The sequence below is a fragment of the Molothrus ater genome, chromosome 7 (assembly GCF_012460135.2).
Source record: "Molothrus ater isolate BHLD 08-10-18 breed brown headed cowbird chromosome 7, BPBGC_Mater_1.1, whole genome shotgun sequence".
In the NCBI taxonomy this organism is placed as follows: Eukaryota; Metazoa; Chordata; class Aves; order Passeriformes; family Icteridae; genus Molothrus; species Molothrus ater.
This window is the reverse complement of record NC_050484.2, coordinates 534,812-556,464: the sequence shown is the minus strand read 5'-3', so window position 1 is coordinate 556,464 and position 21,653 is coordinate 534,812. Positions and strand designations below refer to the sequence as shown.

The 21,653-nt window shown below is 49.1% G+C and overlaps 1 protein-coding gene across 1 annotated transcript; it reads left to right on the top strand.

Moving 5' to 3' along the window:
* The first annotated feature begins 9,910 nt into the window (after positions 1-9,910).
* Positions 9,911-15,494, top strand: ACKR3 (atypical chemokine receptor 3). Its single transcript, XM_036387228.1, is given in 3 exon segments — positions 9,911-9,993; positions 13,545-14,018; positions 14,020-15,494. Coding segments are annotated over 2 exon segments (1,095 nt in total). The 5' UTR covers positions 9,911-9,993; positions 13,545-13,571; the 3' UTR covers positions 14,668-15,494.
* The last annotated feature ends 6,159 nt before the right edge of the window (positions 15,495-21,653 follow it).

The window sequence follows — 21,653 nt, the reverse complement described above, 5'->3', positions numbered from 1 at the left end:
CTGCCATAAGCAGGGACATCTTTCACTGTCCAGGTCACTCCAAGCCCCAACACACTGCTTGTGTTCATGGTCTGCAGGGAAGCCAGTCCTTATAGATGTGTTTGCATGGCTCTGACATGCCTGTGTGGAATTTGCTGTGCAGGCTTTAAACAACTGATGAGATGGTCTGCATTCTTTTATTGTTTTTTATAAAGAAAAGTAGGATGTCTTTTGGGGATGGCCTGGCACAGAGGCAGAACCAGCTGATACTGTGTCATGAAGTGTAAAACATTGCTTTGAAGGTTTGGGACAAAACCAGAATGAACTCATGGATTTAGCCTGGGTGATAAATCTTCCTTCAAAATAAGGCAGCCTTATGTTTGGTACAAAAGACTGTTTATTTCTTCTATGGAAAAAAAAAAAAAGAAAAGAAATGGTGTAATCAGCTAGGATTAAGTTTCCAGGGGCCCTGGACAGAAGCTAAAGCCCACATTGCCTCCTTCTCATGCTCACACTGGATAATTTGAGCAGTTTAAAACCCCTCTGGCTTCCTATGGTTTTGGGCTACGAGCTGCTGCCAGTGTGCCTTGAACCTAAAGCCATTGCTAAGGACCTCAGCAACAGAAATTAAATGTCCAAGTGTTTGGCTGGTATGAACTGCCTGTTTCAACTAGGAGCCTGGCCCAGGTGTGGAAACAAATAGGGCCTTATTCCTGTTTTCCATCTCAAGGAGGTATTGAATCCACATGGCAAATACACAACTAAGGTCCAGCTGACTTAATGCTGCATTAAGAGTCTTTGTGGTTCGGGTGCACTGCCTTTGTTGTTCTGCCTGCTCGTGGTTAATGTTTCATCAGCCCTTTTTTACTTTATCTGCTCGTGTAATTACCTAGGAATAGCCCCCTGTGCACTTTGGTGATGCTTCAAATTTCACACCTCGTTGGGATGGATGCTGGGGAAGCTGTCAGTGAGAGAGCCAGGCAAAGGGAAGGTGGAGAGCTAGAAATCCTGCAGGAGCTTGTATGTGTGAGCTCTCCTGGGCAGAGTGGCCTGTGCAGTCTGAGTGATAAGCAAATCCCGTCTTTTCTGATGGCTCAGGCTGGGTTATCTGTGCCTGAGCTGGCTGAGAGTGTGACGGGGTCAAACAGGCATCGATTGTTTCATGGCGCAAGAGCCGCTCTGCGGTCAGTCCCTGCTATCTTGTGTGGGGAGCTTAAGCTGTGCTCTCCCCTTGTTCCTCTGGAATAAACTCCTCTGGGTGGTGAGGGGAAGGCCATGGGCACGAGCAGTTACTGTGCACTGAGTTGTGTGTCTGCTGAAAACCTTCCTCTAGCTATTCCCTATAGAGGTGTTTTCCTACAACCCACAGGTTTCCCCTGAAGAAAGATACGCTCCAGGAGTGAGGCAGGGAGCAAAAAAGGGAGCAGGGATGCTCCTCTTCCAAAGGAACACAAAATTTCTGTGGTCAGGAGACAGGTGGGAAGCCAAAGGTGGAGTGTGACCATACCTGTGGAAGGGGGCCTGTGGTCAGTCCCACTTGCTGTGTGCAAGGTGTCTGCCAGGAAAGGTCTCTCCAGGGAGGCAGGGCTCTATTTGCCTCCATGTGATGCAATTTAGGTGGGAGATGGGGCTGCATCTGCAGCAGGAGCATCTGGCACGTGCCACTGGAGCCTCCTGGAGAATGGAGACCTGGCATGTAGGGAGCCTAGGCTGGGAAGCAGCTAGAGCACGGAGCAGGGCTTTGGAGAGCCCATGTTCTGCAGGTGGCTGCTGAGTTCTCCTTGAGTCCTGAGTGTCTGGCTGGACTGAGAGCCAGGAGAGCTTGGCAATTTCCACTGCTGGGCCAGAATTTATCCAGAAGGAGATGACCAGACAGTTCTCAACCAGCAAACATCAAATGAAAGCAGCTGCAATGTCTTTGTCTTCTCACCTGTTTGCTGGTGGGCAAACAGTGACTGTTCACAATAAAAAATTACCCTTTGTGTTCACTTACTTAACATTTTCAAGGAGTTGTGGCTAAATGGAGGTGACCTTCACTCTCAGCTCCCATGCATGGGCTCAGCTCCAAGAACTGCAGTCAAACCACGCTGACTTTCAGCAGCTGGGACTTGGGCCCTGCATTTAATGTCCCTTCCTCGGTGCTCGCGCACTCGGTTTTCCTTGCCAAGATTATATTTGCTTTCCTTCCTCAAGGACTGCTCTAAAAATCAGACTTTAAAACAATATGTCTTTTTTCCCCTGCAGAGAACAATATGATATGCCACTGTTGAATTAATATGTCCATGAGAAGTGAATATAATCTCCCCAGTAGATCCCCTTTCCAAAAGATTTACGATTTAATGAATTTTTTATTTCTTACCGGCCTGTAACATTTAGTTGTTTTACACCTACAGGACTCTTTCCCATGGAAGCAAGTGAAGGTGGGGGGGATCCCATCATCCTAATTCCAGCTCCTTGCTTTCTTCTCTCTGTCCCCAGCCTGCCACTTGCTGCCGGTGCAGATTTCCATGGCATGGCTCCTGTCAAAACCTACCCTTGCCATGTTCACGTCTCATTGCTAATCTGAGAGTACGCTGTGAGGACAGGAGAAGTTTTTGAATAATGTTTATGTAAAAATCAGTATCTCTGAAAAAATCTTCTCCGCTGCCTGCTTAGCTGCTCCAGGCAGGATTTCTGGCTCAGGGTTTGATGTTATCCTCCTCATGGTCACATTCTGGCACGCTCTCAAATAAATGGCAGTAATGCCTCTGACAGCAGATTAAGAAGCAGCAAATAACATCCATTGGTAACACCTTTATTTAGTGGAAAGGGTAAGATGGAAATGAACTGTGAAGGGGAGACCCATCTTCTATAATTACTGGCTACACAGGTCATATTCCTAATTCCACCACCAATTGATTTCTCCTGAAAGCTCTCATTACATTGAAAATAGCAAATTGATTGCTCTGCCAGCCCTTTCCTCAGCGGATCCTGCTGGAACTGTCGCCGTATTATTGCTTGGCTTTGGGAAAGCTTGCTGAGATTGACAGAAAATGCCCTGCCATGCAGGTGGACAAGGCCTTAAACCTTTCTCCTGCTGTCTCTCTCTCCTTCATCCCTGGGGCTGCCCAAGGAATGCTTGGATGTGGCACTCAATGCTCTGGGTGACAAGGTGGGGATCAGTCACAGGTTGGACTAGATGATCTCGGAAGCATTTTCCAACCTAAATGACTCCATGATTCTGTCTCTGGGTGGACAAAGCCAGAGAATGGTTAAAAGCCTGGGTGGCCCAGCTGAAGAGGGCCACGTGAAGCACTGTGTGCTTTGAGTTGTCTCTCTGAGTCAGAGCTGCTCACCATCACTTGTCAGGAGGCGAGAGCTGACGGCAGCGTCCCCGCGCTGGACAGGGCCTAGAAAACACAGATCCCTCCCGGCAGCTTTTCACAAAGCTTTCAGCATGTGCTGCCTCAAACCACAGATGCTGCAGGCCTGTGACAGCCCAAGTAGCTCAGCTTTATGCTGGAAAATCTTCCTCCTCTGTTTGGTCCTTACTGTTGTGGTGCTGAAGCTGAAAATGCAGGCTTGGAGCTGCAGCAGAGATGGAAACCAGCCCCTGAGCGGCTTTTTGCAATAAAAATATAATATCTCATGAACTTTTGAACTAACAGGTGGGTGCTGTGGAGGAGGAAAGGAAGTCCTGAGCTGTGATTTCTCTTTTATTGCTTGGTTTAGTGGTTTAGGGGAAGCAGGAGCCTTGCCCTAGGATGGGCTGTGGTTGCCCTGGCAGCCTCTCCATGCACTTCTCTTCCTTCTTTCTTCACTTTTAAGGGGTCAGCTTTTTTCTGCCACAGCTTCACTAGCACTGCCTTTCCCACCCCCTGAGCAGCTTCCTCAGCTTGGGGCACCTCTGGCTCGCTCCATCCTTGTGCAGAGGAGGACTCTGGTTTCCTGGAGCTGCCTGTGAGCACGTTCCTGCCTGGCAGTGGGAGGCTGCTTCTCCCTGCTCTCTTCCCCCTGCCTTCCTCATCGTGCGTCTGTTCCAGACTGGACAGGATGGAGCTGGACAGGAGAGCAGCCCTGGGGCTTCCCTGAGGCTGCTGATGCTGCTGGGGGCAGGGTTTGGCACTAAATGCCCTGATTGTTCCCTGCTGCTGCTGGGGGAAGTGAAGCTGAGCAGCATTGCTGGAAATGCACCGCTCGTTTCCTTTCTGCTGCCGTTGCAGAGGTGACTCCTGACGCAGTCAGCTATTCATTCCTTTTGTTAGCACAGGGGCTCGTTCCTCCATCCATCCATCCATCCATCCATCCATCCATCCATCCATCCATCCATCCATCCATCCATCCATCCATCCATCCATCCATCCATCCATCCATCCATCATCCCTGTGATGCAGCGAGGAACATGACCAGGAGAGGATAGAGGACTGACTGTCTTGGCAGAGGGAGGAAGCACAGGATGCTGGGTTTCCCCTTTGGACACTTCATGGATCACAGCCTGCCTTCCTCCAGGGCTGTGCTGGGTTTTGGTGTGGCTGGGTGGGTGTTTGAGCTCCTGGCACCGTTCTCTGTGTGTGTGTGAGGCTGCTCCCACCTCGCTCCTGCTGCACGCAAACCCTCTCTTGTGCAACTGGAGAAATGTTTCCCCTTTGTCCCATTCCCATACTTGCTGTGCAATCAGAATGCTCCCCCACCCAACAGAATCTGCACTTTGCCTTCTTGGCCTTCTCCCTCATTCCCAAACCTGTGTCTTCCCAGCACTCGAAGCTGCCAACTGGAGTTTTTTACTTTTTATTTTTAATTTCTCTGTTGATTTGAGTAGGCAGGGCTGGGTGTCAGCTTCCATCTGCCTCCCAGCTGGAAAGGGAAGCCTGAAGAGAAAGGGAGGGTGCTTTCAGCCTGTGTTCCCAAAGTCAATAGGGAAAGGCTGTGAGGACTGGGAGAAATTCAGGATTTTTTTCTCTCCCCTACCCCCATTAGTAAAAACTTGTGCTTTTGGAGAAAAAAAAATAACATATTGCTGTAGTTCAGACAGTTAAACAAAACATAAATGTAAACCAAAGCAGTTAAATAATGATCTGGCTTTCAGTGCTGCATTTTGCCCAACACTGACATGTTGCCACAGACTCCTCCATAACAGAGTGAAAACTGCAAAATTTTGCTTTCCTAAATCATAAAATGGTTTGGAAGGGACCTTAAAGCTCATCTCATTCCACCCATGCCATGGGCAGGGACACCTTCCATTAGCCCAGGTTGCTCCAAGCCCTGTCCAACCTGGCCTTGGACATTTCCAGGGATCCAGGGGCAGCCACCCTGTGCCAGGGCCTTCTCACCCTCACAGGGAAGGATTTCTTCCACCTAACCCCACACTCTGGCAGTGGGAAGCTATTTCCCCTTATCCAAAATCCTTCAGCTCTCTTGGAACCCCTTCAAGCACTGGAAGGTGCTTTAAGGTCTCCCCCAGAATATTCTGAACAATCCCAGTTCTCCCAGCCTGTCTCATTTCAGTAAGTGATGGATCACCTGGACAGCTGCATCTCCAAGGAGTTGCTGGCCAGTGCAGCTGCAATCTGCCATCACATCTCTGGGATCACCTGCTTGGATTGGTGGCAGACACCAATTAATCATGGCAAGCAGGCAGCAGGCAGCAGCTCGACCCTCTGCTGATTCAATCTGAGGTTCCCAGCTCTGCTTGCTCTGGTCTAGGCAGGTGGTTTTGCATCGTGCAGAGTTTTAATGCCTGAGCACCAAACAAAATCCAGTTTTTGTAGCTAAAAGGGAATTGGCCCTGGCTCTCCTGTGATGAAAGTGCTCCTAGAAAATGACACCTGAAAGGAGGAACCCAGAGAGGGCAGCGAGGGCTCTGCCCTGGGTGCAGGACAGGGGAGGTTGCCTGTGACTCTTGGACTGGCAGCAGCTTTGTGGTTCCAGGTGCTGGCTGGTATTTTTGGAGAGCTGAGGAAGACTTTGCACTTTTTGATGTTATTTTCTGGCACACCAAGTAAGGCAAAACCACTCCACTTGCTTTTTTGGCCAAGTGATCAGAGTGGTGCTAGAGTGCCTTTAGTTTTGTTTTTGGTTTTTGGGTTTTTTTTTCTCCCTAGGATTTTCAGAGCCTGATTTAGCCAAGTTCTTCAGTCCCTGCTTATTTTTAAACCTAATCCTGTCACTCTCTGACATCACTGTGTTTCAATCCCACCAACATCCATGGACTTGGGCAAGCACTCAGAATTCAAGCAGATGCTGAAACACTTTGCTCACCAACAGCTGTGAATTTGGGAGGACCAGGGAGAGCAGGGGTCAGGAAGGGAGATGAGACACTTTACATCCCACCCTTTCCACCCATGGGTAATACATTGATATTTTCTGAAAAATCCCTTTGCTTAGGCTTTTTCTTCTGGGAAGCTGAGAAGCTTCAGAGAAAAAGGAAAACAATAATTATCTCATTTGTTTTTCCTGAGTTTTAATTTTTTAGAATGTGTTTAAAAATTATTTACTAACAGGTGATTGTTTTATTGGTTTCTGCTGTGAGTTGTTTTTACTCATTGGCCAATCAGTGCCAAGCTGTGTCAGAGCTCTAAAAAAAGTCATGAATTTTCATTATTATCGTTAGCCTTCTGTAAATATCCTTTCTGTATAGTTTAGTATTCTTTACTATAATATATTATCATAAAATAATAAATGAGCCTTCTGAGAACATAGAGTCAGACTCATCATTCCTTTCTGCCACGGGGGACCCCACAAATACAATACATGGGATGGTGGGAGACTCATCCCTGTGTTCTTGTTCCCTGGCACCCAAACCACAAAGGACCCCAAAGCCCATCCAGTGCCACCCTCTGCCATGGGCAGGGACACCTTCCAATATCCCAGGCTGCTCCAAGCCCCATCCAGACTGGTCTGGAACACTTCCAGGGATGGGGCAGCCACAGCTTTTCTGTGCCATGGCCTCATCACCCTCCCAGGGAAGATTTTTTCCCAATATCCCATCTAAACCTACTGTCAGTTTGAAGCCATTTCTCCTTGTCCTGTTAATTGCCTGTGGATATAGGATTATGTGTTTTTTGGGACCGGTTCAAGGGCTGAACTTGAGCCCTGTATCTTCCAAAAAGTCATGGTTCAGAGGTGTCAGCTCAGCTGCATGTGCTGGCTGGGCAGTGGCTCAGCCCTGCTGAGGTGATTTAGGAGCTGTAGGTCAGTGTGAGCTCAGAGGGAGGGTTTGGGTGTTTTGGGAGCTGTCAGTGCTGGGCAGGTGGATGGACATCAATCCCAGCATATCCCTGGGACACACAGCCTGACTGACCCCCCTTTCCCTCAGAATGAGTGGTGCTGCTTCTAATAAAGGGATGGGACTATTTTTGGGCTGGGAACAATTTATTGCTCAGATAAACATCAGTCTCAGAGGCTGTGAGATTGTGAAGGAGCAGCAGTCAGCCATAGCTCAAGAGCAGTCACAACTTTCTTCGTGACAAGGTAATGTTTAACTTTCTAAACTAACAGACAGTTGTCACAGGGTTTATTTTGGGTTTCTAAGCTATCACTTTTACTTGTTTCTACTGCACTGGGGATACTTTTATCTAATGGGATATTACCACATGTACACAGATATGCTTCTATTAAAACTTGTAAACTCTTAGTTACTCTATAAAATGACACCTCTACATTATAACTCTTCATCATCTTATCAATACAGTTTCCTACATTATAAATCCTTCACCATCTTATCAATACAATTTCTCACTCAAGGCATTTTCTTCCTTACAACTGTAGAAACATAAGTTTATCATTTTTCTGCTTAATGTCTGTGTATTGTATTTTCACATTAATCTTCTAAGTTTCTTCTAAGGTTTCAGATCAAACTCTTCCACAGTGTCTGTGGAAGTTTCTATTTTTCTGATTCCTACACCATGCAGGAGCCATGCAAGGAAGGGGATTTACACCTGGAGTCTGTGACTCCCTGGCTTCTTGCTGCTTTTCCTTGGCATTAGTTTTTCTTGCCCTTGGGGAGGGAGCAGAGGTGAGATCTGCTGCCTCCCCTTGCCTTGTCTACCTCAATACTTTATTGTGGCAGGGAAAAACAAATGAAAATAAAAAACAACTACAGACACGCTGTTTAATTTTTTCCCCTCTTACATAGTTTTTTATGCTTCTTCACATTTTAAAATATTTTTTTCTTTCCCTCCCCTTTATCCCCTTCTTTCATCATCTTTTCCCCTCCTCTCTCTTCTTCTGTATTTTTCTCTTTTTATCTTCTTTTTTCTTTTCTCTCGTTTTTTCTCTTTTCCCTTTTTTCCTCTCCTTCTTCCTCTTTTTCGCTCATTTTTTCCTGCCTCTGATTTTCTTTTTCTCCTTTTTCTTTTTCCTCTTTTCTTCTGCTTTTGCTCTCCTTTTCCCTCTTTTTTCTCTCCTTTTTGCTCTTTTTTCCTCCTCCTTTTTTCCTCATTTCTCTCTTTTTCTCTCCTCTTTATGTCTCTTTTTCCTCTCTTTCTCTAATTTTTCTCTCCCTTTTCCCTCCCTATTGCTCTCCTTTTCATTTTCTCTTTCCCCCCTCCTTTTCCCTCTTTTTCTCTCCTTATTTTCCTCCAATTCTCTTTTTCTCCTTTTTCTTTTTCCTCTTTTCTTCTGCTTTTTCTCTCACTTTCCCTCTTCTCTCCTTTTCCCTGATTCGCTTTTTCTGCTTTTTCTTTTTCCTCTTTTCTCCTGCTTTTTCTCTCCTTTTCCCTCTTTTTTCTCTCCTTTTCCCTTTTTTCCTCCTCCTTTTTTTCTCATTTCTCTTTTTCTCTCCTCTCCTTTCTATGTCCCTCTCCCCTCTCCCTTTGTCTTTTTCTCTTCTTTTTCTGTCCCTTTTCCCTCTCTATTGCTCTTTTTCTCTCCTTTTCATTTTCTCTTTCCCCCCTTTTCCCCTCTTTTTCTCTCCTTTTTTCCTCCCTCTGATTCTCTTTTGCTCCTTTCTCTTCTTCCTCTTTTCTGCTTTTGCTCTCCTTTTCCCTCTTTTTTCTCTCCTTATTTTCCTCCCTCTTTTCTCTTTTCTCCTGCTTTTATTATCCTTTGCCCTTTTTTCTCATTTTCTCTCTTTTTTTTTCTCCTTCCCTCCACCTCCCTCTTTTCTCTTTTCTCCTGCTTTTATTATCCTTTGCCCTTTTTTCTCATTTTCTCTCCCTTTTTTCTCCTTCCCTCCATCTCCCTCCTTTTCTGTCTCCTTCTCTCATTCTTATCTCCCTTTTCCCTCTCTCTTTCTCTCTCCTTTTTCTCTCCCTTTTCCCTTTCTATTGCTCTCTTTCTCTCCCTTTTCCCTCTTTCTCTCTCCTTTTTCTCTCCCTTTTCCCTCTCTCCTTCTCTCCCTTTTCCCTCTCTCCTTCTCTCTTTCTCTCCTTTTCCCTCTCTCCTTCTCTCTCCCCTTTTCCCTCTCTTTTTCTCTCTCCTTTTTCTCTCCCTTTTCCTTCTCTCCTTCTCTCTCCTTTTTCCCTCTCTCCTTCTCTCTCCTTTTTCCCTCTCTCCTTCTCTCTTTCTCTCCTTTTTCCCTTTTTCCTTCTCTCTCCTTTTTCTCTCCCTTTTCCTTCTCTCTTTCCTTTTTCCCTCCCTTTTCTTTCTCTATTGCTCTTTCTCTCCCTTTTCCCTCTCTCTTGCTCTCTTTTTCCCTCCCTTTTCCCTCTCTCTTGCTTTTTCCCTCCTTTTCATTTTCTCTCTTTCCCCCGCTTTTCCCTCTCCCTTTCCCCCCTGTTTTCCCCTCCGTGCCGGTATCACCCTTCTCCTACCCCGGCTGCCCGCACCCCTCGCTCCCATTCCCGGAGACCCGGCCGGGGCCGGGCCGGGGCCGCTCCGAGCCGGGGCTGGGCTGGGCTGGGCCGAGCCGGGGCTGGGCTGAGCTGATCTCCGGCCTTGCTGAACGCCTTTAGGGCCGTGCCGGGGCCGTGCCGCTGGGAGCCGGGCGGCCGGAGCCGCCCCCGGGAGGCGGGCTCCCCTCACGGCCGATATAAGGCGGCGTTGGCGGCAGGGCCGCGCTCACTCACTCTGGCAGCGCTGCTGTCAGGCCCTGAGGTAAGGGCGGTGCCGGGGGAGCCCCGCGGGGCTGCGGGACCCGGGCTCGCTCCCTCTGAGCGCTCGCAGCCTCCTCCGCGTCCCTCCGGGCTCGCACGGGGTGGGGGGAGCCTCTCCTGCGTGTCCCCACCCGGGTTTCCCGTGGCGGGAGGGTCTGCGGGAGCTTGGGGCGGCCGCCGCTCCCGTGTGGGTGCCCCTGCGTGCCCAGGTGCGATCCTCGGCTCCGCTCCTTCCCCCGCGGTTGTTGTTTGTTTGCTCAGCTCGGAACTGCCGGGGAGTTTGAATGTGCCGGGGTCGGGCTCGCAAAGCCCCTTGCGGGCATGGGTGTCCTCTTGTGGTGGCCGCCTCCCCGTGCTGGGGATCCGGGACGTGGGCAGGGTGAAGGTGTGCGGGTGACAGCCCGCCCGGCCATGCTGACTTTTCCTTCTCCCTTTGGGAAGGGCAGAGCGCAGTTTGCCCACAGCCCTGGGCAGTCGGCAGGCAGGTCTGAGTGCGGGCAGGAGCGGGCTGTGGGCTGCTCCCCACATTGCTGAGGGCTCGGCCACTGCCCTGCCGTACCGGGCTGCTGGTGCTGGTTTGCTTTGTCACAGCCTGCGGGAGTGGGATGGGGAGGATTCAATCCTGCAGGCTGCATCTGCTCCAGGGACAGCTCTGGGGGTCTGGAGCAGGATTTTGGGTGCGTCTCCTTTCCTTCTTGTCCTGTAAACTAGCAGCGACTGGACTCAGTACATGTGCCTGCCAGGTGAAGGGGTGATGGCCTGCAGGAGTTTAGCAGTGTCGTGGACACAAATTACAGTCCCAGCTTCCTTCAGGAGTTTTTCGGATGCTGCGCTGTCTGCAGGGAGCGCTGAAGGTGTTTTTTTAGGAGCACGGAGTGGCTTTATTGAGTTTGTCTGGTGGGTTCCCCCCGTGCCTCCCAGCTAATCTGGGTGGGAGTGGGAGCTCGGGTTACAGCAGCTAATCCCAGACTACAGGCGGGTTTGTGGGGCTGTAATCTGTGAGTACAGCCCTCCTGCCCGGCGGGACTGGAGCCTGGGAGGCCGGCTCGGTGTCGGGTTTTTATTGCCGCGCTGGGGATGCGGAAGGCACAGGCAGATGGATGCACGTGTGTGCAGCAGCCGGACTGGGATCGGCCCGAGCATCCTTCCTGCTCCCTAGCATCCCCAGGGTGGCTCTGAGCCAGCAGCTGCGGTTGTGGTGGCCGTGGTTTCCCCAGCACTGGTGTGAGCCCCAGCCTCGGGGGCTCTCTGCTGCCCTGGTGCTGCCTCTCTGTCGGAATCTGACACCCCTCAGCCAGGTTTGAGTTTTTTCTCCATGAGGTATGTGCCGGAGCTGCGTGGTCACAGTCCTGTCCTGGAATGGGGTCTTGGGATGTGGAGTGAGCCTGTTCCTCTTGGTTTAGACCATGTGCCTTTCCAGAGAAGCCCAGGCCCACCCGTGCTATTTCTGTTGGTGTCAGGGGGGTAGCGGGGTGTTCCTCCTGCTGTGCTCCCCTTGCTGTCCCCAAATACCAGCAGGAGCTGCCTTTGCGACAGGGCTGGAAGTTTTGTGGCTTTTAGGGAGTTTGCTTTAATTGCTGTAGAGTTTTGAGGTACAGGAGCTTGGGGATGGTGCTGTTTCTCCTGTGTGTGAGAGGAGTGGAAAGTGTTTGTGCTGGGGACCCTGGGTGAGGTCTGGTAGGAGCCTCATCCTTGTGTCCCAATTGCAGCCCTGGGGTGAACATCCAGGGAATGCATCCACCCCTGCTGCCTGCAAGCCCCTCTGCCCTGGACAGTGTGGGTTAAATCACTCTCTGCTTTCCCGAGGTGAGCACAGGATCGGCTATCCCAGGATGGAGAGCTGCCCCTGGCTCAGCTCCCTCTTTAGCCAGTGTTTGAGTAAAAGCCGTGCTTAATTTGGTTTGAGTCTCAGCTCCGTCTTTCATTAGGCCAGCAGGATGAAAGGCATAGGCCAGATCTCCTCACGGGCCAATTTGGGCCTGTTTGTGGAGAGATTTGATCTCCCCTGAATGCGTGCAGGGCCCCCCTCATTGTTAGTGCCACCAGCTTCCCCTCGGCTGGGACAATAGTGCCTTGAGTCCTCTCGGGTAATCTCCCCCCTTATCTCCCTTCTCTTCCTGAGCCTCTGTCCCTGACAGGCAGGAGGGTGGGAGCTTTGGGAAGAGCTGATTATGCAGATGGAGAGGTGCTGTGTCTCCCTTTTTGGGGAGAGGGGGTGAGGGGAGGGTATTCAACATATCCAAGCTCTTCCCTGCTTACCCCTCACTCTGTGCTCCTGGAAACCCTACCAAGAGATCCTGTGGTGGGGTCAGGGATATTTGGAGATACCCGTTGCTCTCTGGTCACTTGGCCACACTGGCTTTGCCCCAGGCTGGTCCCTCTCTTGGTGGGGTCATGGGGAAGAGCAAGGTGACCATTGCTGGGGATGCTGGATGTGTCCATGGGTGGGCTGGCTGACCTGATGGGCCAGCTCAGGTGGAGCCATGAGGGAACAAGGATCCATCCCTTGGGAACTGCTTTATTTTGGCACGTCCCAGGCTGGATCCTGCACTCCAGAACTGGCCTGGCCATCATGGGCACAGGCCTGTGGGTGGTACTGAGGGTCCTGTGAGGGTGCCAGGGAGGGGGACAGCATTTTTATACCTCCTCAAAAACACAAGGGCATTTATCAGCCCACTTGGGGTTTTGTGTGAGCCATTAAGGGCCTTTTCTTTCTGCTGGTGAGGAAGTTAACAAGTTGCTTTGTCCACTGCCTGCAGGTAGAAGAAAGCACTGAAGAGGCAGCAAAAGTAGATATAGAAAAGCAAAAGGGTGGAAAGGAGGCAGTTGTGGAGCCAACTTTTGGGGGAGTGTTTTGAAATCAAAGCACTCTTCTAAAAAGAAAACTTAAGACCAGCAGATCTATTCAGCAGTCAAGCTCTGAGGTTTTTTTCTCTTCTCAACGCTGTGTAATGATTGTTAAATGCAGGGGATACTTTGTAAAATAGAAAAGAGGGAGGGAGGACAGAGCAGAATTTAAATTGAAGTTTGGATAGGAGTACAAAGCCCTTTAGTTCCCCACTTCTCCTTTATACGTCTGTATGACTTGACGAGATGCTGACCAGAGCCCGTGGTAAATGTTTTACGGTACCATGTATCAGCCAGATCAATTCTACTGTGCTTGAGGGAGTGCAGATGAAATGGCTTAAAGGTTCCCCTGCTGAAAGTGATAGGAGCATCATTTCTGCCGGACGAGACAGATTTAGTCGCCTGACATTTATTTGGCCACGGTGTACTTTGCAGATTTCACACCCAGGGACGATAGCCAACCTGATGATGTCAGATGTGAGCTGGAAGAGAGGGGAAAAATCACACGAAATCTGGTGCTTGCTCCTCTTTTGTCAAGCAGATGAGTTTTGCTGAGTGTCTTGGTTGTTTTGCTCCACAGAGTGCTCTGATGGAAGGTGCCTGGCAAGAGCAGGCTGTTACTAAAGCGGTGCGTCCCGGTATGACACGGCAGCAGAAATAGCTCCGTAATTTACGTCAATTCTTTCAATCCTGTTTTGCCTTTAGGTCATTTGAATTCCAACCCGAGCGACCATGAGTGCGCTTGACTTGACTTCCATCCTGGATTTCCTGGAGACGGCCAACCTGACGGAGATCAACTGGACGTGCAGCAGCGGCGAGTGCATCACGGTGGATGCCACGACATGCCCTGGCACGCTCAACAAGAGCGCCCTGCTCTACACCCTGTCCTTCTTCTACATCTTCATCTTCGTCATAGGCCTGGTGGCCAACTCGGTGGTGGTGTGGGTCAACCTGCAGGCCAAAATGACGGGCTATGAGACCCACCTGTACATCTTCAACCTGGCCATCGCCGACCTGTGCGTCGTCATCACCCTGCCCGTGTGGGTCGTCTCGCTCGTCCAGCACAACCAGTGGCACATGGGGGAAATCACGTGCAAGATAACCCACCTGATATTTTCCATCAACTTGTACAGCAGCATCTTCTTCCTGGCGTGCATGAGCGTGGACCGCTACCTCTCAGGTCGCCTACTTCACCAACTCCAGCAGCCGCAAGAAGAAGATCATCCGCCGCTGCATCTGCGTCCTGGTGTGGCTCCTGGCCTTCTCCGCCTCCCTCCCGGACACCTATTACCTCAAGACTGTCTCTTCCAACAGCGAGACCTACTGCAGGCCTGTTTACCCTGAGGAGAGCTTCAAGGAGTGGCTGATTGGCATGGAGCTCATCTCCGTGGTGCTGGGCTTCCTCATCCCCTTTCCCGTCATCGCCGTGTTTTATTTCCTCCTGGCCAAGAGCATCTCCACCTCCAGTGACCAGGAGCGCAAGAGCAACGGGAAGATCATCTTCTCCTACGTGGTGGTGTTCCTGGTGTGCTGGCTGCCCTACCACGTGGCCGTCCTGCTGGACATCTTCTACAGCCTTCACTTCATCCCCATCAGCTGCCAGATGGAGAACTTCCTCTACGCCACCCTCCACATCACTCAGTGCTTCTCGCTGGTGCACTGCTGCGTCAACCCCATCCTGTACAGCTTCATCAACCGCAACTACAGATACGAGCTGATGAAAGCCTTCATCTTCAAGTACTCTGCCAAAACTGGCCTCACCAAACTCATCGACGCCTCCAGAGTGTCAGAAGCAGAATACTCAGCTCTGGAACAAAATGCCAAATGACTGCAAGCCCAGAAAGGAATTTCCTTGACTCTCTGACCTGATGTGTTTGGGGTTTTTTTTTTTGTGCGTTACGGTTTGTTGTTTATTTTTATTTTGTTTTACCCCTTCCTTTCAATGTGCTTGTTATGAACGCGGCGTGAATTCCAGCCTACAAAAGAGAGAGGACAAAGTGTAATTTAAGAGTAGGATCAGTTGCAAAGTGGAAGTGGTACCAAAATGAAAACCTTTTCTCCTCCTAGCCCAGTGTGGAATCCTCAACAATGCTATGCAAGTGGAAATTATTTCCTAGCAGACAAAGCCATTGCGTACCATAGATAACATCTTGATTCCCTCTTGTCTCCTTCTATATGTTTATATATATATAGTGTGTTGTATTTAAAAGCTCAAGACTTTATTTTCTGCCCCTTGGTGTACCTTATACAAGTGTATTTGAAAGTTAAATATATTTTTATCATGTATTTGAAGTATATTGCTGATGAGTGTATCCAGAGTGCTGTAGTCTGAGTGTTAGGTGGCCGTTTGGCTCCAAGGGGATGCTGATAAATAGGATGGAAATGATCTCTTGGGAGCATCCTCCCTGGCTGGCACACTTTATGGACCATGGCTTTATGTGGTGTCACACCCACATGCTGGAGCATGAAATATACGTAGTGTAATATAGCTGCCATCATGTTAAAATTAACAGTATTGTCAGAGCCCTTAACTCCTACACCCCTGCTTCACCAGGCTGTATCCTCCTGCACAGAGTGAGTGATCTTACTGCTGAGAGTTGTCTCTATTTGTAAGTTATTTTTGTAAAATAAAGATCTGAGAAAAAGAAAACAAAACCTGTGCCTACCAGTGGTTTGACTTGCCGGCCTTCTCCTCAGGTTAAAAAAAACAAAGCCAAAAAGGAGGAATCAAGGCCACCTCAGTCCTTTGGTGCAGGAGCAGACAGGTCAGTCAGAGTTTTCCTGGTGTTTGGTGGCCTGAAAGAACTGATGGAGGAATGGGAGATGGTACTGGAGCATGGTGAGCAGGGAGGGCTGGGAGGAGTGGGTCTGTGCTGGTGGGGAAGGTAAAAGTGATGGATTTATGAGGTAAAAGCTGCTAGGACTGCTGGAAAGCTGTGTTTGTAGCTTAGAAATAAACACAGGGAAGGAAAATACAGAAGTGTGCAGATGGAGCGGATATTTGGACTAATCCAGGTTCAGCCCTCTGTGGGTTTTGCTGGCTGTGGAATTGGGGGTTAGCAGCCCTGACAGCACTAAATCCCTTTTTATCTCTTCTTCCCTTTGGTGTGGATTTGCAGGGCCATAGTGTCCGAGTGGGGCAGGATCCAGGCGCTGTGGGATGCCTCAAGTGGAGCTCTCAGCCAGCAAAGGAATCATGGTGGTTTTCACCTCAGGACAAGGTATTTAATGTCAAATCAGTGATGAATCCCAGCAGTGTTTGCTGCTCCAGGGCAGTGCTACACTGAAATTCCTCTTCAATCCAAGCATGCCCTCATCCCTCTGCCATCCCAGCAGCCAAACAATCTGGGAATGACTGGTTTTTATTTCTCTCTACACTTTCCATTACTGCCTCCTCAAAGGTTGTGCTGTAAAAACAGATGTTAAGTCTGCCATCCCCTCCTGGTACTGGTGTTGCTAAAAAAGCACCAGTCCATTCCCAAATGAGGAGAAATCCCAAAAGAAAAAGGATTTCTGGTTGCAGGGAAGCTGTCAGGATGGAGAGCAGGAGTAGCTTTTTGTGCTGATGCTTCTTGTGCACTGTGGGTGTTTTGAGTTTCCTGTTAAGCTGCTGCTGAGCTGCAAGGGAAGTTCTCCCTCGTGCTGACATTGAAATGGGTTAATGCTGAGAAATTAATGTCCTGCTTTAGCTGGGCATTGCTTCCCTTCCCTCAGCATCCCTGTGTGCAGCTGTGTGTGCTTGATACAGCTCTGGCATCCTGCTCCTGTCCCCCTGTGGGGTGTTGCTCATTTGAGAGCAGCAGAACTGTTTCAGTTCAGGTTGCCTCTCAGGCAGTGGGTTGTTCTCACGTGGTGCTGTAGCTTTACACTGGCAGAAACTCACAGAATTTCTTTTGTTTTTTTTCTTTCCCTCCGCAGTTTGGTATTCACAGAGCTGCGTCGGCCCTGCACAGAGCCTGGGTGGTGCTGAGTGTTGGGGAGATCCTGCAGACCTGCTGCTTCAACCACACTGATAAAGTCTCCAGGCCTCTTCCTTGGGGAGGTGAATCGTGGTGTGATGGTGCCTTTTCCAAAAGCAGGGTCAGACAGGGAGCAGGGAAAGGTCAGGACCATGACCCTTTCTGTCAGTACTGTGCACACATGGATCCTTTCCAGCTCCTTGATGGGAAAACCTGGAGCTGAGGACTTGCCTTGTCCCTTGAAAGGACAAGTGGAGCTGGGAGGCAGCACCCCACCACAGCAGCAGTTTGGGAAGTGGGAACCTTCCAATCCTCTCTCCAAATCCTCTCCAGGGACTGGCACTGCTGAGTGGCCCCGAGGTGGCCACAGCTCTGTGGGAAGGGGGGTGGTGGGCAGAGGATGGGAAATGGGTGGAGAGCAGAACAATGCAGAGGGGCAGGAGGGATGGAGTTTGTAATTGTGTGTTTCTCATTAGGACTTTGGTTTCATGCTCAAAAGTTACAAAAATCAAACTGGCATAAAATGGTGTAATAGCTAAAGACTTGTCTGTGCTCTAGGAAGCTTTTCTCCTGTGTGACACGATACCCCAGCTGGTGTTTGCACTGAGACCAAAGTGTGGATCTGGACTCCTTGGAGACTGAAATGAGGGAATTTATCAGCAGATAGCAGGTGAGTGAAAATAGGTGTCTTCTGTGATGGGACTGTGACTTAGAGTGATTGATGTGATGGCTCCTGTCACTTTGTTTGGCCAAATGTCCCGAGCCTGGAACTTGGGGTGTTCAGGAAGAATTTCTTCGTGGAAGAGGTTGTTCAGCATTGGAAGGGGCTGCCCTGGGGAGTGATGGAGTCCCCATCCCTGGAGGTGTTCAAGGAAAGACTGGACATGGCACTCAGTGCTCTGGGCTGGGTGACAAATGGGGATTAATCACAGGTTGGTCTTTGTTTGAAAAGACCTCCCAGACCATCAACATGACTCTGTGCTTCTGTTTTATGAAGGATCCCTGCTCTTCCCTGCTGTGGCTTTGTGGCTTGCTGTGCCTGGGGATCTCCCTGCTCCTCTGACAGCTACAGGTCTCCATGGGGATTCAGGTCTTACCTTTTCCAGGAGGTCAAATTTGCTGTGTTAAGGCTTGGCTGGAAAAATGAGCACAAATCAAACATAATCCATGACCTGGAGCAAGTCCTCCTTCTTAACTCTTGGGCTTTCTGGTAAAGCATCTCCATGTGCCTCAGAGGCAGGCACTGAGCAAATAAAAATGCATCTGCTCCGTGAGAAAGGCTTTATTTCTCTTCTTCCACACAAAGTGCAGTGCTGCTTTATTGTTCCTTAAACACAGCTTTCCTTTTATGAGCCATAAACGACGTTCAGGTGTAACACAGTGACTTTAAATCAGCTCCTCTGGCATTATGCAGATAATGTACTGCAAGAAACACCCAACTGGCCCCTTTCTCCTTGTGCTAATTCATGGTTTCAGCGCTGCTGACTTTAGGTACTCTCCTTTCATGAGTTCACTGAGCATAAAAGCCAGTTAAAATTCCTAAGAAGCAAGAAATAACTCAGCTGTGAGCAATATTGGAGCATGTGGGGGCAGGGGCAGCACTGCCAAACCCAGCTCCTAACTCTTTCTGAGACTTCCTCCATGTCAAGGGTGGAGCTGCTACTTTAGAAAGTGAATGGGTATGGGGCTGGGGATGTGCTGGGGATGGGTTTTGGGGGGAATTGGTGTGTGCAGAGCCCAGGGTTTGCTTTTAGCCTCCCTGCTCCATGAGGATGTGTGGTTGAAGTGCATCTGAGGCAGAGCCTGCTCCGACTTACACCCCGATTTACAGTAGGATAATGCTGCTGGTTTAAAAGGAGCTCTCTGGGGTTTATAGGGCTTTTTATAAGCAGGATCAGGAATTTCAGCCATAATCCTGTGCAAATGTATGGGTGTGAGTGGTGATGTGTGCATCTGCATGGCTAATGCAGAGTAATACTCACATCAGCCAGAGCTCAGAGATGAAATCACAGCAGCACAGCAGAGGATAACCATGGCAGTTTGCTCCCACAAGAGCACTTGCATTACAGGGTTATAATGGGATTCAAACCAGGCTCCCAAAGATCCTGGCATGGATAAGCCAGCTGTAAGTCTAAAACATGTGGCTGACTCTCCAACATCCAGTGCCATGAGAAAAATCAGCCTCCTTCCACTTTGGTAGTTACTGTTTGAAAACAATTCTTTTTTTGTTCATAGAAGTCTCGATCTCTTTGTTTTTATTACATGAAATACATGCAAGGCCTAAGCTAAAGGAAGTGCTGTAATTTAAAAATTTAAAAAATGCTATAATGTAGTACCAACATCCCAGTGATATGAATCCAGGGAGACCCCTCAATCCTAAAATACTGAGCAGGATGGCACTGGAATGAGCATCAGAGTAAGGCTTTTTGGGGTTTTTAACTTACTAAAAAGGTACAAGAAAGCACTGGGAAACCAACCAGACCCTCTGCAGATGATGCTTCTTGTCATCCTCTGGTTTGAAGCCAGCTCTGATGATGGATGGTGCCTCTTGCCTTTAGGTTAAGGGGGGATAAAAACCCCAAGCCCCTCTTGTGTTTGCTGTCTGTACAGTGCTATTTCCAGACTAAAGAAAAAGAGTTAAGTTACATTTTAGCAGAACAATACTGACAACAGCAAAGGTCAGGAAACTCTTACGTAAGGTCACCCTATCGATTGCAGCAGTGAAAGGAGAGACATCAAATACTTGGCCGTGAAAGGCTGAAAAGCAGTAAATTCAGCATGAGATATTGAAACCCAAGCCTCTTTCATATGTGGCAGAGCCTCTGACATAGCAGGTTTACTGTTCAAGCTGAGATATGTTGCCTTGCCAACATACATTCTGAGTTACCCAAGCAGATTTAATGTTTTTGCAGTGGTGACTTTCCCCTTTTTTTTTTTTTTGAGTTGGGGGGGAGGAAGGCTTTTCTTTTTCTTTTCAAAAAAGCAAAAAATTGTTGCAGAAGATTTCAAACCTACCTAGGAAATGACCTTAATCAATTTAGTTCCACCGATGAGTATGAAAACTCAGATCTTTCTTTTTGCTTTCTCTGAACATTGTCCTGCCCGCATTGAGCGGGGTGACCGAGTCACAGCTTGAGAGAAAAGTGTGTTTTGTTTGTTGTTTTGTTGTGGGCTTTTTTTTATCCATCCAAGTGGCAGCTCTGTTGTGTCCAAAAGGATTGATGTGACTGACAAGTGTTTTGAATTTCTAAGCTCTGGGGTCTCCGAATGCGTGAAAAGCGAGTGACACACACATAAAAATGTAAATCTTTGGAAAACAAGCACCAACTACACACAAAAAACATAACAATTCTGCAAAAGGGTGACAGACGCTGCATTCATTCTGAGGGGTTTTTTTTTCTTCCCTCCCTTTTTCTTTTTTATAAGCCAGTGTTTCTGGGCCACCTACAGGCACATTTGTGTGTCCTGCAGTGGGGAATTGGGATGCACAATAAGACAAAGTCATGGCTGTGTGTCAGGGTGGGTCTGGCTGCAGCTCCCATCGTCACCAGCTCGCCAGGATCCCTTCCCATCAGCTCATGGCCATCGGGGTCACTCCCTGGATCTTCATCCAGCAGGCACACAACTCTCCAATGTCCTCATTATCTGGGGCCTGGGCTGTGGGAGTCTCCCAGGGGAGTGAAGGCACTGGGCAGGGCTGTGCCTCTCACTCTGGGCATCCCTGGGAGTGCTGTCCAAGCCCTCTTGGAGCTCTGGCAGCCTCAGGGCTGTGCCCATGCCCTGGGCAGCCTGGGTCTTGTATTTGCAGGGTGCCCCGTGGCAGGAAGGAATGAATCTGACTCCATGTTCTTAAAAGGCTGATTTATTATTTTATGATGCTATGTTATATTAAAGAATGCTACACTAAACTATACTAATGAATACAGAAAGGATACAGACAGAAGGCTCAAAAGGATAATAATGAAAACTTGTGACTCTTTCCAGAGCCTCGACACAGCTGGACCCTGATTGGCCATTGAGTCAAAACAATTCACATGAAACCAATCAAACAAACATCTGTTGCATAAACAATCTCCAACCACATTCCAAAGCAGCAAAACACAGGAGAAGCAAATGAGATATTGTTTTCATTTTTCTCTGAGGCTCCTCAACTTCCCAAGAGAAGAATGCTGAGCAAAGGGATTTTTCCAGAAAATATGACTGCCACACCTGGGCAGTGCCCAGCACCCTCTGGGAGAAGAACTTTTCCCTGATCTCCAGCCTGACCCTGCCCTGACACAGCTCCCTGGCATTCCCTCCTGTCACTGGTCACCATGGAGAGCCCACAAGGTGTGAGAGGGAAGGAAAGGCACATTTCAGGGCTCCCAAGCAGCAAGCTGGCTTCTCCCTTCTTCCAGGCATCCCATCACAGCCTAACCACAACTCACTGTCCTGGGCAAAGACTGTTCAGCTCAGGGTTATCTGTGACAAGCACATGGAGTTACTCCAGAGAGCATTTTAATCCATTTAATCAATCCTGGTAACATATCTGAGACCAGAGCACCTGAATGCAGGATGTGACTCCATGGAGCAACCCAGGAGCCCTCTGTGGCATGGCCCTGCTCCCTCCTGGCTCTCTTTTCCCTTGTGGCAGGATCAAAGATGTGGGAGTGCTGCACTGTGTGGCCCTTGGTGACACAATCTGGATCTCCTGTCCCCAGCTCAGCCACCCTGTTCCAGGGCTGGCTGGAACCTCAAGGTCGTGCCTTTGGTGGGTGGCAGTTTTTATAAAGAGGATTGGTGGTGGGGAGAGAGGTTTCCTTCTCATTTCCCATTCTGTCTGGCCTGGTGAATGCCACGTTGTGGTTGAGGGGTT